This window comes from Acinonyx jubatus, chromosome B1 (genome assembly GCF_027475565.1).
Source record: "Acinonyx jubatus isolate Ajub_Pintada_27869175 chromosome B1, VMU_Ajub_asm_v1.0, whole genome shotgun sequence".
Classification (NCBI taxonomy): Eukaryota; Metazoa; Chordata; class Mammalia; order Carnivora; family Felidae; genus Acinonyx; species Acinonyx jubatus.
In genome coordinates this window covers 67395347-67409137 of record NC_069382.1, presented here as the reverse complement: position 1 = coordinate 67409137, position 13791 = coordinate 67395347, and the positions used below count along the sequence as shown (strand labels likewise).

Below are 13791 nucleotides of genomic sequence, written 5' to 3'. Positions count from 1 at the left end.
ATGGTCTTCTGTTAAGTTTCTCAAGATCCATATATGAGTGAAAACATATGATATCTGTCCTTCTCTGACTGACTTATTTCACTTAGCATAATACCCTCTAGTTCCATCCACGTTGCTACAAATGGCATGATTTCATTCTTTCTCATTGCCAAGTAGTATTCCATTGTATGTATAAACCACATCTTCTTTATCCATTCATCAGTTGATGGATATTGAGGCTGTTTCTATAATTTGGCTATTGTTGAAAGCGCTGCTATAACCAATGGGGTAAACGTGCCCCTATGCATCAGCACTCCTGTATCCCTTGGGAAAATTCCTAGCAGTGCTGTTGCTGGCTCATAGGGTAGATTTATTTTTAATCTTTTGAGGAACCTCCACACTATTTTCCAGAGTGGCTGCACCAGTGTGCATTCCCACCAACAGTGCAAGAGGGTTCCCATTTCTCCACATCCTCGCCAGCATCTGTAGTTTCCTGAGTTGTTCATTTTAGCACTCTGACCAGTGTGAGGTGGTATCTTAGTGTGACTTTGATTTGTATTTCCCTGATGATGAGTGACATTGAGCATCTTTTCATGTGTCTGTTGGCCATCTGGCTGTCTTCTTTGGAAAAGTGTCTATTCATCTTTCTGCCCATTTCTTCGCTGGATTATTTGTTTTTCAGGTGTTGAGTTTGGTAAATTCTTTGTAGATTTTGGATACTAGCCCTTTATCCGACAGGTCATTTGCAGATATCTTTTCCCATTCTGTTGGGTTGATTGTTGTTTTTGTTGATTGTTTCCTTTGCAGTGCAGAAGCTTTTTATCTTGATGAGGTCCCAGTAGTTCATTTTTGCTTTTATTTCCCTTGCCTTTGGAGATGTGTCGAGTAAGAAATTGCTGCGGCTGAGGTCAGAGAGGTTGTTGCCTGCTTTCTCCTCTAGGGTTTTGATGGTTTCCTGTCTCACATTTAGGCCTTTTATCCATTTTGAGTTTATTTTTGTGTATGGTGTAAGAAAGTGGTCTAGTTTCATTCTTCTGCATGTTGCTGTCCAGTTCTCCCAGCCCCATTTGCTAAAGAGACTATCTTTTTTCCATTGGATACTCTTTCCTGCTTTGTCAAAGATTAGTTGGCCATACATTTGTGGGTCCAATTCCCGGTTGTCTATTCTATTCCATTGATCTGAGTGTCCGTTTTTGTGCCAGTACCATACTGTTTTGATGATTACAGCTTTGTAGTAGAGGCTATGCAACCACAAAAGACCCCGAGTAGCCAAACTAATATTGAAGAAGAAAACCGAAGCGGGAAACATCATAAATTGTATTTTTAGTAGCTTTCCTTGCTTTCTTTTTTCCCCATTTATTAGTTATTAAAATGTGCAATGCCAAATGTTCAATGCATTGCTAAAAAATATTGTCATTCTGAGTGGCCTGCCTTTCCTCTGTGTTTTTTTTTTTTGTACCAGATTTCAGATATGTAATGGTTATCCTCTTTATTAACATTGAGACTGATTTAACAAGAACATCCCTTGAATTCCTGAAATGACTGATCCCCCTGCAGCAATGAGAGGTCTAGAAAGTTTTCTCAAACAGAAATACTCGTCCTAGCATCAGACTACAGTCTTGAGTTATTCTTTTGAATTCCTGAATGATCTGTCAGTTTCAAAAGCCTCAAAGATAAAGCTTTATTAGCCTGTAGTCTTTTTATAGAGAGGATTCTTTAAAGTCATTTGTGTCCTGCCCTTTAAATGTTTTCAGGAGCAGTAGCTTTACACTAGGGAATACTCTCCAGAGGGGGTATTTCCTGATGGTTCCCAGGGGCAAGTACTTCCTGATGGTTCCCATAACTTTTTCCTGTCTCAATCTGTTGGTATAATTAGTTTTATCTAGTATGTGCTCTAATAAAAATGCATTCCCTTCTCTCTCTAGATGCATTCCTCAGATGAGTTCTAACTTCCTGAGCTCTTATTTATAACTGTTACCATGTACCTCCTCTCCTTTATTTAGTAGCTTTGCAAGTTTTGATTTATTCCATCATTCTGATTATTCTCTTAATGGTTTCTAACTCAGGGTTGGTTATACAAGGATATAAACAGGATAAATCCACGCAAATCACTTAGCACTCTGCCTGCACACTCAGTAAATGTTGGCTGTTTGTTGCAATTGTCAGTATCATTATTATCAAAGCATTTCAAACAGTAATCAGATTGTCAAATGGCAATACTTTCAATAGGCGTTTAACAAATACTTTTGATGGAAAGCTTATACTGCTGGGCTCATTGACATATTTGCTCTTATTAGCCCTTCTTCCACCTTTAAGCTAAATTTTTGTGGTTCATTACATAGTTTTTAATCAATTTGTCAGGATATAACTTATGGGACGTGTTTTCTTCCAGTAGGATTTTCAGGTGAAGTAATGGAAAATAAATTCAGATTCATTATTCATGACTAAGTGATTTCTTCTTGTTAATCACATTGGTTCTACTTGGTGTGTGTGTGTGTGTGTATTGAGGGAATTCTGAGCAGGCCATTTCATTAAGTATTTTGAATTGATTCACTACACTTCTGTTCAGAGATCCCTGAATTTGGATTTTACCCCAAGGTCTATTGTCCTGGGATTGTTCTGAAAAAAATCCCATCATTCTTGTTTCCAAGATAACAGTATTTGATTTGTGTAGTGAGCTGAGGGAGCCAGCTCTAGTGGGGGCTGGCCTGCCCAGCGAGCTGTGTGGGAAGTCCTAACGAGCACGGAGAGGGGCCCTGTACACCAGCACTGTGTCCGTGCACCAGGAGCGGTGAGCCGCAGCCTTACGCTTTCCCTTCCAGAGGCACAGCTAAAACATGGTCATTAGTAGGAATTACCTCTTTGCCCCAGTCAGGTGTGTGAAGAAGCAATCCTAATTTGGGAGTGTAAGTCTTCTGTTTTTCTCTTGTAAAGGTTGACATATCCATGACATGCTTGCCCCAAACAACTTGGTGTGTGTTTTGCTCTCCAGGCGATCTTTACGGAGCCATTGGCTCTCCAGTGAGGCTGACTCGCACGGTGGTGCTGGGGAAGCAGAAGGATCTGGTCCAACGCATACTTTATGTCCTGACCTACTTTCTCCGTTGCTCTGAGCTACAAGAGAATCAGCTGACCTGGAGTGGGAGTCACAGTGAAGGAGACCAAGTGTTAAATGGGAGCAACATCACCACAGCCTTGGAGAGGGGAGAAGTAGAGGAGTCTGAGTATGTGGTTGTCACAGTGAGAAGTGAGCCTGCTCTGCTTCCCCCCATCCTGCCACCCTCGATGGCTGAGGGAAGGAGCCCCAGGCCTGAGGGGCTGGGTGTGTCCCCAGAGGGCACTGACATTAGAGACCTGTGTCCCAAACCTGACAAAGAAGGAAACAAAAGGGCAGAGCAGAGTTCTCAAGTCTGCGGCGTGGAATTCCAAGAGCCAGCATCGGGCAGCTCCTGGAAGTCTCAGGGTGCATTTTGTGGGGAGGAAGAAAGTGAAAAAGAGGCACCACGAGATGACTCTTCAAGACTCTCCAACTGTGAAGGGTTGGGAGCAGGAGTGAAGATCGGCCAGCGAACTGTCAGTGAAGAGTTGAAAGGGGAGATGCCCAAGAAACTCTCAGACCGGTCAGCAGCCTGGCCTTGCCCTGACAGACATTCCTGGGAGAAGCCTCCCTTAGAAAAGGTCACTTTCCAAATTGGAAGTTCCGTATCTCCAGAGTCTGACTTCGAAAGCCGCACACAAAAAATGGAGAAGCGGCTAATGGCCTGTAGACAGTATCCAGAGTTAGCCTGCCATCCCTCAGCGGAGTCTGGGATGGCCGCTGACCTGGCTCAGGACCAGCAGGCTTCTCGGTGCTCCTTTACACCTGGCTTCCAAAAGAACATCCCCTGTCCTCAGAACCCATCTTCTGAGAGGGATGAAGGTGAACTTGAGAGGGGTTTTGCTGAGGACAGAGGCGTCAGAAGCGAGCTTGTGGCAGATGCCGCTGGGCAGCCCGGCCAGTGTGCTGACACGTTGGCACCTGATGGCGGTGCCGCAGGAGCCGGAACGAGGATTCTGGAGAAAACAAGAGGTTTGTATCTGAAGGCTGCCGAGGGACCTTTGATACAGCCTGTTCCAAGCAGGTGTGCACAGCAGGACTCTGGCTTCTCAGGCGCTGCAGATGTCCCCTGTGGGGATGCTGACAGGAAGGCCAACTTCAGGATGGAAGGAGACATTCCCAGGAACGAAAGCTCAGATAGCGCTCTTGGAGACAGTGACGAGGAGGCGTGTGCTTCAGCCTCGCTGAATCTAGAGCACAGCGATGACTGGACTGAAGGAGCCTTGGAAGTGGAGCTGCCTCTGCCCAGGTAACACCGGCAGGCTGGGAAGCAGAAGGAACTGGGTTCAAATACTGGTTTTCTGACTTAACACGCATGATCACATTAGCTGCCGTTGGCCATGTTACACATGATGGCTTTTTTCTCGGAGCGTTAGTGTTAATCACACCGCTGCACAGGGTTTCGAGGCTGCCCTTTCTCCAAGGGGGATGACAGTGGCGTGGTGCCTCTGAGCTCTCTGAGTGACGAGGCACGCCGTTGCCTTTGTAGCTCTTGTGACATTTTGGGAAGCTCGAGGATATGGTGGAGGTGAGCAGGTATTTTAATTTTCTGTCATCCGCACGGAAGTTGTATGGCTGGCAGCAGATGCCTTGCATCGGAGGCGGTGGATTGCCCTCACCGTGTGGCTTCTCTCCTGCAGCTCAGAGCAGCATGACGGGGTTGGGAAACAACACCTCTTCCTTAACACTCCATCAGGTCGATTATTTGGGCTGTGATGACTGAAAGCAGTAATTAGAGATTTCTGCTGTTCTTCTGCCCTGGTGTGGGCACCACCCTGTGCAGATGTGTCGCGTTCCTAAAGCCAGGTTTTTGGCAAGTGCCTCCCCGCCTCCCCCCAGTAGACTTTCTCTTTCTTCACTCTCTTGACACAGACTGCCTGGTGGATGTTTGATATGAGGTGCATCATGTCAATATGTGACAGAAAATACTGTTTCTTCTACCCTTCCATCAAAAAAGAAATTATTTTTCTCCTCCCACCCCCTTGCTTTTCCCATGTCAATGATCCACTTACTGGCGGATTGGTGAGACGGACCCCCATGAATCTGTTTTTTGCATCTGTGTTATTGGGGGTTTTGTGCCAATGGTGATGCGAGAAGGGGGTACGTTTTTAATTGTGTATTCTAATGGGCCAATATTGTTTTAGGTCTCAGAGCATTAGCAACACAAACGTAAGAAACTTTGGCCGCTCACTTCTGGCGGGTTATTGCCCCACGTACATGCCTGATCTGGTGCTTCACGGGACCAGCAGCGATGAGAAGCTGAAGCAGTGTCTGGTGGCCGATCTGGTCCACACAGTCCATGTAAGTAATCTCAACTTGGAGCTTCTGGCTGCTGACAATATGTCCGCCAGGGTCTGGGCCAGCAGCAGGTGTCTAGACTGAAGGGGGTGCGGTTACAGGATTGTTTATAGAGATGTGGGCGAGATTACAGCAATCAACAAGGGTTGGTGAAGCACCCAGGGAGTAGCAGCAGCTGGGAGCTTTGGGCACACGTGGGCCTGAGGGATAAGTGGCTGGGGGGGTGGGGGGGGGGGCAGTGACACCAGAACGGTGGAGAGCTGGAGCTGGAAGAGCAGCCACCTGGCTGCACGAGCTCTGGGGAGGGTGAAGAATAACTCCCTGACACCCTTTCCCTTCAGCCTCTGAGCTCTTCTGTACCTCTCACTGGCTGAGTCCAGCTGGAAGCCAGAGAGCAAGGTCAAAACTGATGCAGATATAGTCCCGAGGTCCACAGAGGTCGGCCTCCTGGGGCCTGCACAAGACAGACAAGGGCAAAGAGTGGATCTGGAGGGCGGATGGGCCCAGCAAATAGAATAAACAGCACAGATGGTGACAATTATATGCCGTCACGGGGAGGACCGAAGAGATGTCACATATGGTTTGCTTTTTATCCGATCCTTACAAGTTCCTAAAAGTAATTTATTTTAACTGATTTGTCATTAAGTTCACTTTGATGGCGGCATGAAGATGACTGTATAAAGATTAACAAGTCTTACTGGAAAATTGCCTTGTGGCTGCCGTTAAGTGCTTTTCTGCTATCTGCAGCATGACAGGAACTGAGCAGTTAAGGAAACTGTGTCAATCTGATGGGCCTGGTTTTAATTGAGCTGCTATTGGGCAGATGTGCAAAAATAGATGTTTTGCACCGGAAACATAATGTATCTTGTGCAATAGGGAAAGTCCTCACTGCATTAAGAAAATTGGAATTTGGCTTGTTACCTACCTCCTCGACCAACAAGTAGTTTTTGAAAGGTGGAACAGAAGGCACCGCGTGTTATCTTTGGCCTTGAGCATCTCCTCTGTGAAGACTAAACATACATCAGACACAGGCTAAACAGGCTAAAGATATTTGTGTCAAATGGGAAGAAAAGCTCAGTAGTGAAGCAGATGTCTTCATAACCCCCCTGAATGGGGAGGGAGGAGAGATGGGGAGGGGGTCATTGGAAGCTGGGGAGGCCAGCCCAGGGTACACATTTATACCCGAACATTCCTAACCCCACCCTGCTCTGTGGTCAGATACCACCCTGCACCAGGATATTCCAGGAATGAAGCTATGAGGTTACTTTCGTCTTCTGTAAAAAAAATGTCGTAACATTTTATTTTCAGAGTTGTAATGAACACCATATACTTGTTTATCATGTCAGTGATCCCTACGTCAGTGACATTAGGGTAAGAACAGTGCCCTTATTGTGTGATACTATCTGTCTAGGTTGTCTCATACCACGGAAGCCTCCGTGATTTTAGACTCACGTACATTTTGTAGCTATTGGTAGCATGAAGGCAGGGAGGTAGAGGCCCTCTTTTCCTTTTCTGTCGGCTGCCTATGTGTTTATATCCATATATGCAAAACCTGTGGGGATTTCCTCTCTGTTCTGCCATCAGTTTGATCTGTAAGAACATCGGTATTGCTTGCTGGACCCTTCTTGCATGAAGCCCGGTGTCCTGCTTCTGACAGAGGCGCCAAGAGAGCGAGTATGATCTGGCTGGGTTGTCTTCAGTGCCATTGATTTTACCAGGGGGTGTGTGTGGCCCAAATGCCCTGGACTGGCTCACTTACCACTCTGGAAATATAATTGATTGATAACCGTCCTTGAGCTTATCTGGAAAACCATTCATGACTTTTTTTTTTTTTTTTACTATTTTCCACAGGCTGACAAGTTCCAGTGTTTTGTGTATATTAGGTGTTAATGGTGACCAGTGAGCTCTGTAATTCTGACATTTGAAAAAAACAAATCCATGTTTTCTCTATTTGTACTCTTAAAGGTTTTTCATATATTATTTTCCCTTCCTTTGAGAAGTAGTGTTTTCACACTGTAGATTTTCTCATTTTTTCAGACTATGCAATCACCCCGAGAGATCGAAAGTTATTAAGCATAATAACCTATATTGTGTCAAATTGTGGGTACATCCAAAGTGCAGCCATGCATGGGTGTTAATAGGAAATTGCAAAGGGTTCATAAAAATATCTTCGAAGTTTAATGCATTCAGAGTGCATCCAATTAGCATTAGTAGATTTCTAATTTCACTTGGCACATTCATCATAATGAATTTTGTTTTTGAAGTAGTGTTCCATTTAAACTGCCTCTCACATGGGGACTCTGGTCTGGGACAGTGTTTAAATAAAAATAGCCTTACTCTCAACTGCCATTTACAAATATTTGTTGAAAAATAAATTAGGGTTTTAACATTATATTGAATTTACTGCTCTGTAAGTCTAGTAATTATTTAAATTCTTGGGTATGTTGCCAGAGAAAGAAGCAAAGATCCAAGAGCAAATGTTCATGACCACAGTTAGAGCTGGAATAATAATTTGTTAAGGAATAAAAGATTGGGATAAGTTGCTTTACTTAACTTGTGTTCAAAAACCTATTTTTTGGACGTTAATAATTTTTAGTGTTCATGCAAGACTTCATTGGGCTTTGATATTCATAATCGTTTTTAGCAAAGGATTTTTATTAACTGTTTGAAAGCAATTGATTTAAGTTATTGATCTATTTTCTAGACCTATGCATGAGTGGATTGTAAAATCTGTCTTATGTAAATGTGCACTTTTATAACTATGATAAACTAGTTTGTGGAATTTCTTCTCTCATCGAGGGATTGCATTCTAGAGCTTCCAATACTACGAATTTCTTTTTATGTTCTTCCTTATTCCAGTCTCAGTAAAGAAAGACATATTAGCTTTATTTTATTTCCATTTTTACTATTGGCTTTTCCATATCAAGCTTGTGATGGTCTTTAAATATTTAAACACATGTTCTTGTTTAATCCATACACTACCTCTTTTCTGTCATTTGAACTATTTCTCCGTCTCCTAGCATGTAGATTATACAGCTGCCTTAAATTAGGCTAAAGTAATATTTAGCTTCATTTTTTTCCTGCCATACCTAAATGTGCATTCTTTCTCTGTTTTCCTTTTGACTTTAGATGTTAAAGTGGGAGAGACAGAGTGAGAGAGCCAGCTTCATGCTGTACCTATGACCCTCAAGTAGCTTTATCTCTCCCCTTTTTTCCTCTGGTGTGTTTGTCTGCCTGTGAATACTGCTGTCCAGGGCAATGTTAGGGGTATTAAATTATGGCATAGTAGGGGAGGAGCACTGACTTAACTTTGATGCTGGATTCACGTTTTAGTGTTAGCACTCATTTGCCGATAGGTAAATCAGTTGGCATCACTAAGCCTCAAAAAAAAAAAAAAAATGTATTTGGAGGAACAGATGAAATATAATCCAGTGGTTAAAAGTTTGGCTTCTAAGGACAGACAAACCTGAATTTGAATCATGGCTTGCTACTTAGTGGCTTTGTGGCCTCGGGCAGTTTCTTTACTCTTCTAAGCATCAGTTTCAGCTTTTGAAAAATGAATAGTACTTACAGGTCTGGTTTGAAAACTCTGAGATAATGCTATCAAGTGTTTAGCGCAGTGCCTGGCACATTACTAATGCCCAATAAATGTTAGCTATTAAAATAATATATGTGAAAGTGCTTTGTAAATGAGTTTCCTGGGACACTCCTACTGGAGATAACGGAACAGAACACATGCACACATTCATTCCTTGCTAAAAGCGTCCACTTCTCTTTGCTGGTGACATCACAAGGAGCAGGCCAGGCGGCTAACTGCAGGGTAGGGTCATCAAGACCAAAATTAACATTACATTGTAATGCTTTTTTGAAAACTATGTTCCAGGGCTTCAGGCATTTTACAGAATAATCTAGAAAACAAAATTAACAGTTGGATATTGCAGGCTCTTTCATTTAATTTTAAGAGTAGCAACAGATTGACTCCAGAAATACCATGCAGAAATCAGTAGCACAGATAAGGAGCTTTGCTAAGAGCTTGGCTGTGATATATGCTCATGAATACCTAATTATGCCATGCAGTGTAATCAACCAGGGAGACTACAAAAGAACAGAAAGTCACATCAAATGGTAAATCATTACCTAAGTAATACAGACAGCATTAAGGTGCCTCAAGTCAACAACAACCTTAAAATCAATAGTGTTGCAAAAGAAACATCCATGTAGGGCAAATCTGCTATTTGAGAACACCTCTTGTTGCTTTCATTTTCCTAAGTTGCATAATGAGAATGACAGTGCCTTGGGCCTACAGCACTGTCTTACTGTGTCGAGAAATCTTTATATATATGTGTGTGTGTGTGTGTGTGTGTGTGTGTGCATGTGCACACGCACATTTGTGTATGGACACACATGTTCACACATGTGTAAGTGTGTATGTAGGGTTATGATGGCAAAATGTACATTTTATTGTGGATTGTGGTTTTTTTAATATTTGAAAAATATATCATTTTGGGTATTGTCAACTCCAATCTGAAATCTTCGTGATTCTCTCTCCTTCTCACAGTGACTACAATATAATCTTATTTAAGCTCCCCTTAACCTTCCCAACTAGAAGTCTTTGCATCCAATCTCTGCCCCTTTCAGTCGTCTCATACAGTGCCACGGAGGGCCCTTGCCCATCCTGAATGTGATCATTTACTCTTCTGCTCTAATAGTTTTCCATTATTTTAACTCCTTTGCTGGAATTGCCCCCCAGATAGAACTTGACACCTGCGGGCGCCTTAGCACATTGCACCACACCTTTGTTCGGTTTCCAGCATCTTTCTACCACTAGGGCTGCAGGCCCTTGAGAAGAGAAGGGAGCCTTAGTTCCTTTCATGTTCCCAGCACCTCACCCAGTGTACATAGAAAGTGCTCAGTGATGGTAGTTGACTGTTTCCTACAGAACTGGATTTAGGAGTGTGTGTTTACTGCTAAAACTATGATGATTAGTGTGTCTTCTTCTGAAGTAAAGAGAAGTGGAAGATAGTCTTTTAAAAATTGAAGGGAAGAGTAACATGTTTAGACATGATGCTTTTGGCCCTTTACCTGAACGAGAATAAAAAGCTTATTATAGGTCTCTCAGGCTTTAATTCTCTTACATTTTGTAAATGTTAGACACATGGCTATTTTCAAACTTTTCTGAAATTTTTTTCACTGTGTACAAAGTCTCTGAACATCTATGCCATTCTTTGTAAAAAAAGCTACCAACTTTCTTGCATTTTATTTTGGAGGCATGTACATCATCACATAACTTTAGTCTGATAACTCTTTTTGACCTTGAGCACCTTTCCTAGACTTTCAACTGTTTCTTTTCTAAGCAAGTGACAGGCCTGATATAAGCTGTGCCCAACATTGCACACTGTATCTATAAATCTGTAGGCCGAACTTGGGTGTCAGCCCAGTGAGCCTGGTGATCACAGCCGCAGGCACAAACCCACAGAAGGTCAGATGTTTCCTTTGCTGCCTCTCCCAGACCACCTCACCAGACCCTCCCCTCCTTCCCTCTGCCACCAGGTCCTTATGTCTTAATGATGTCTTTGGGCTTCCCAGAGCCCCCTCCTTGATATACCTACCAGGATCCCTCAGCAATGTCCATGGTCCATAATGATTGATTTTCTCTTCTTCTCCACCTCATTACAATTCTTAAGCCTTTCGTGACTGCCATTGAGTCTGTTTCCAAGAGAAAAATATTCTGATAAACAAATTGCTTATGTTTTTATATGTTACAATTATATATATTTTTTATTATTTATAATACTACTTATTACCTTTTCTCGTATTTTTATATGTTAACAGTATGCTGGGTATAAACTAGAAGTCTCTGATGGTGGCATGTCATTGATCTGGCTGACTTGTTTGGCCAAAAATGAGGCAGGAGGCTGGAGATGGCTTTTGGGGAAGAGGAGGAGAGTCATGCCTTGGAGATTTACTTTCTATCAGAAAATATTTAGTACTTTTTGTGTGCTGGGTGCTGTTTTTATAGGCACAGTCCAGGTGTAAGGCTGGAGGAGTCCAGCACCATGTTGCCCTCTGTGCTGAGAGCGCAGAGGCTACTTGGGATTCTCTCTTTCCCTCTCTCTGCCCTTCCACTGCTCGTGTACACACACACTCTCTCTCTTCCTCGCTCTCAAAAATAAATAAATAAACATTAAAAAAAAGAAATCTGAATAGAGAATTGTTCAACAGCACCAGCATGTATTAGATACTTAGCACGTGCCTAGCATTTTGTTATGCTCATTTCAGAGGCTACAGAAGAAAAATAAAATGTGATTTCTTTCTTTGAGTTACTTACATAATCACTGAGGAGGCAAACAGATGTGAAACTGAGAACCAGTTAAGACAGTGGTTAAATGTCAAAATGTAGATTGCAAAAGCTCTCAGAAGTTAAAGGAAGAGCAGTGAATATGGGAAAGACGTCTTGCTGTGGGGTGAGGTGGGGCATGGGGATGGGACCCAAGTTGGGTCCTTGAAAGGTTGAAACATTTAGAAGGTAGCAGGGGAAAGAAACATTCTGGGCACAGCTTGAGGTAAGAGGCAGGAGTCCTCTCAGCCTGGAGCAGGGGATCCTTAGAAAGTCCTGGAAGTAAATATTTGTGGGTAGATCTGGCCCAGATCGTGAAGAGCTTTAAGTATGGAAAAAGAAAAGTTTGAACTTAGGTATTTGGGTGATAGGGACTAGAGTACGTTTCTGAGTTGGTGAGGGAAATGATAACGTGGTGTTTTAGGAAGTTTGAGGGTTCAGTGGCCATGACTAATAGAGACAGGGGGTGGGGTAAGAGAGCAAATCGAACATGTCGAATTAGTATCTGTGCTACAAGTGTCATATACGTTTTTCTCACAGAAAACCTCCATGAATTTAACCTCACAGAAACTGTGAAGTAGGTCATCTTTTACAACAGATGTAGAAACTGAAGCCCCGGTTAATGAGCTGCTAGGGTCCTGCAGCTAGTGTGTGACAGAGGCGGTGGTCAAGCCCAGCCCTGTCTTCCTTCAGAGCCTTTGCAGTTGTCTTATCATTGCCCTTCACTGAAATACAGAACCATGGCTCTTCTGATGACTCAAACCTTATAGACATTTCTTGTTTCTGCAAGTTTAAGTTAGGCAGAAGTCACGCGTTTGTAGGTCAAGGCAGCATATTTGCGTACTCAGAGATCGACTCCAGAATGCTAAAGTTGGTTTGTCGCAGCCATCTACACTCCTGGGAAACAGACCCACACATCCTTAGTGGCTGTGAATTAACCAGGCTTAACCTGTTGATTCAACAAAATGTAATAGCCAAAGAATATTTGAGAAACCTTTAAAGATCTATATAATATAAAGCATTTCATTTGTCACTGTATCTTAAGAAATCTTCACAGGAGAGTAGATTGGATAAATGAGATATTGACAACGTGGAGCTAAATAAAGACTGTTTCTTTTTAAAAAAAAAAAATTTTTTTTAACGTTTATTTTTGAGACAGAGAGAGACAGAGCATGAACGGGGGAGGGTCAGAGAGAGGGAGACACAGAATCTGAAACAGGCTCCAGGCTCTGAGCTGTCAGCACAGAGCCCGACGCGGGGCTCGAACTCACAGACTGCGAAATCATGACCTGAGCCGAAGTCGGCCGCTTAACCGACTGAGCCACCCAGGCGCCCCTAAAGACTGTTTCTAACTCACAGAGCAGAGTAAGGCACAAAAGGCAATGGCTTATTGCCACTGCCTCATTCCTGCGACGGAGATTGGCCATCCAGCCTCACAGTCGCCTGCAGCTCTACTGATCTGCAATGCTCTCACATCCTCCAGTCCCTGTCTGTAGTTTCTGAATTGTCTGGTCACATTTCCGAGAGAGGCACAGGAACGGTGGGCAGCTGCCTGGAAGACGTGGCGGGAGGGCATTAGGGATCAGAGGGCCGGCCGCTCTGCAGTGCCATCTGGAGTGTGGGCACTCATGGGCTGGGGGGGCAGGGGGGGGCAGGCCTAAGGCAGCGGTTTTGGACATCTCAGATTATGGAGAATATAGAAACATTGCAGGCTTATCCTGATAAGAGAATTTAACAAACCCTGTGGTTTAGAAACTTACTTTGAATTTGCTTTTCTTCAGTTCGAGAGAGAAAAAGAAAATTGATAGTAACAGTGTCTCTAAGGTTTATGAAGTTTTCAACCAAACAAACATTTTAAGGGGAAATGACTGTTTTTAATATTAATATTTGCTTCAGATTTTCATTCAAAACTCAAACATCAGAGGTCTCGTTTGATCTCAGACACAGTGGTTGGGAGGAGAACTTTTAAAAGGGTAAATGTATGATGGGTGTTCTGATGATATTTAGTCAAATTGACAAAGCGCCCCCCCACCCCTTAAAGGGTTTTTTAATACTAAGAAGAGGAATCTTACTAAGTAAT

General features: G+C 43.1%; 1 protein-coding gene across 7 annotated transcripts in view; it reads left to right on the top strand.

The window, feature by feature from the left end:
• Positions 1 to 13791, top strand: part of FNIP2 (folliculin interacting protein 2) — a 126930-nt gene that overhangs the window by 100570 nt on the left and 12569 nt on the right. For all 7 annotated transcript variants that reach the window (XM_027068209.2, XM_027068194.2, XM_015063688.3 and 4 more), the window contains 2 exons: positions 2972 to 4325; positions 5221 to 5377. In XM_027068209.2, coding sequence (XP_026924010.1) covers positions 2972 to 4325; positions 5221 to 5377 — 1511 coding nt within the window. The remainder of the gene's footprint in view (positions 1 to 2971; positions 4326 to 5220; positions 5378 to 13791) is intronic.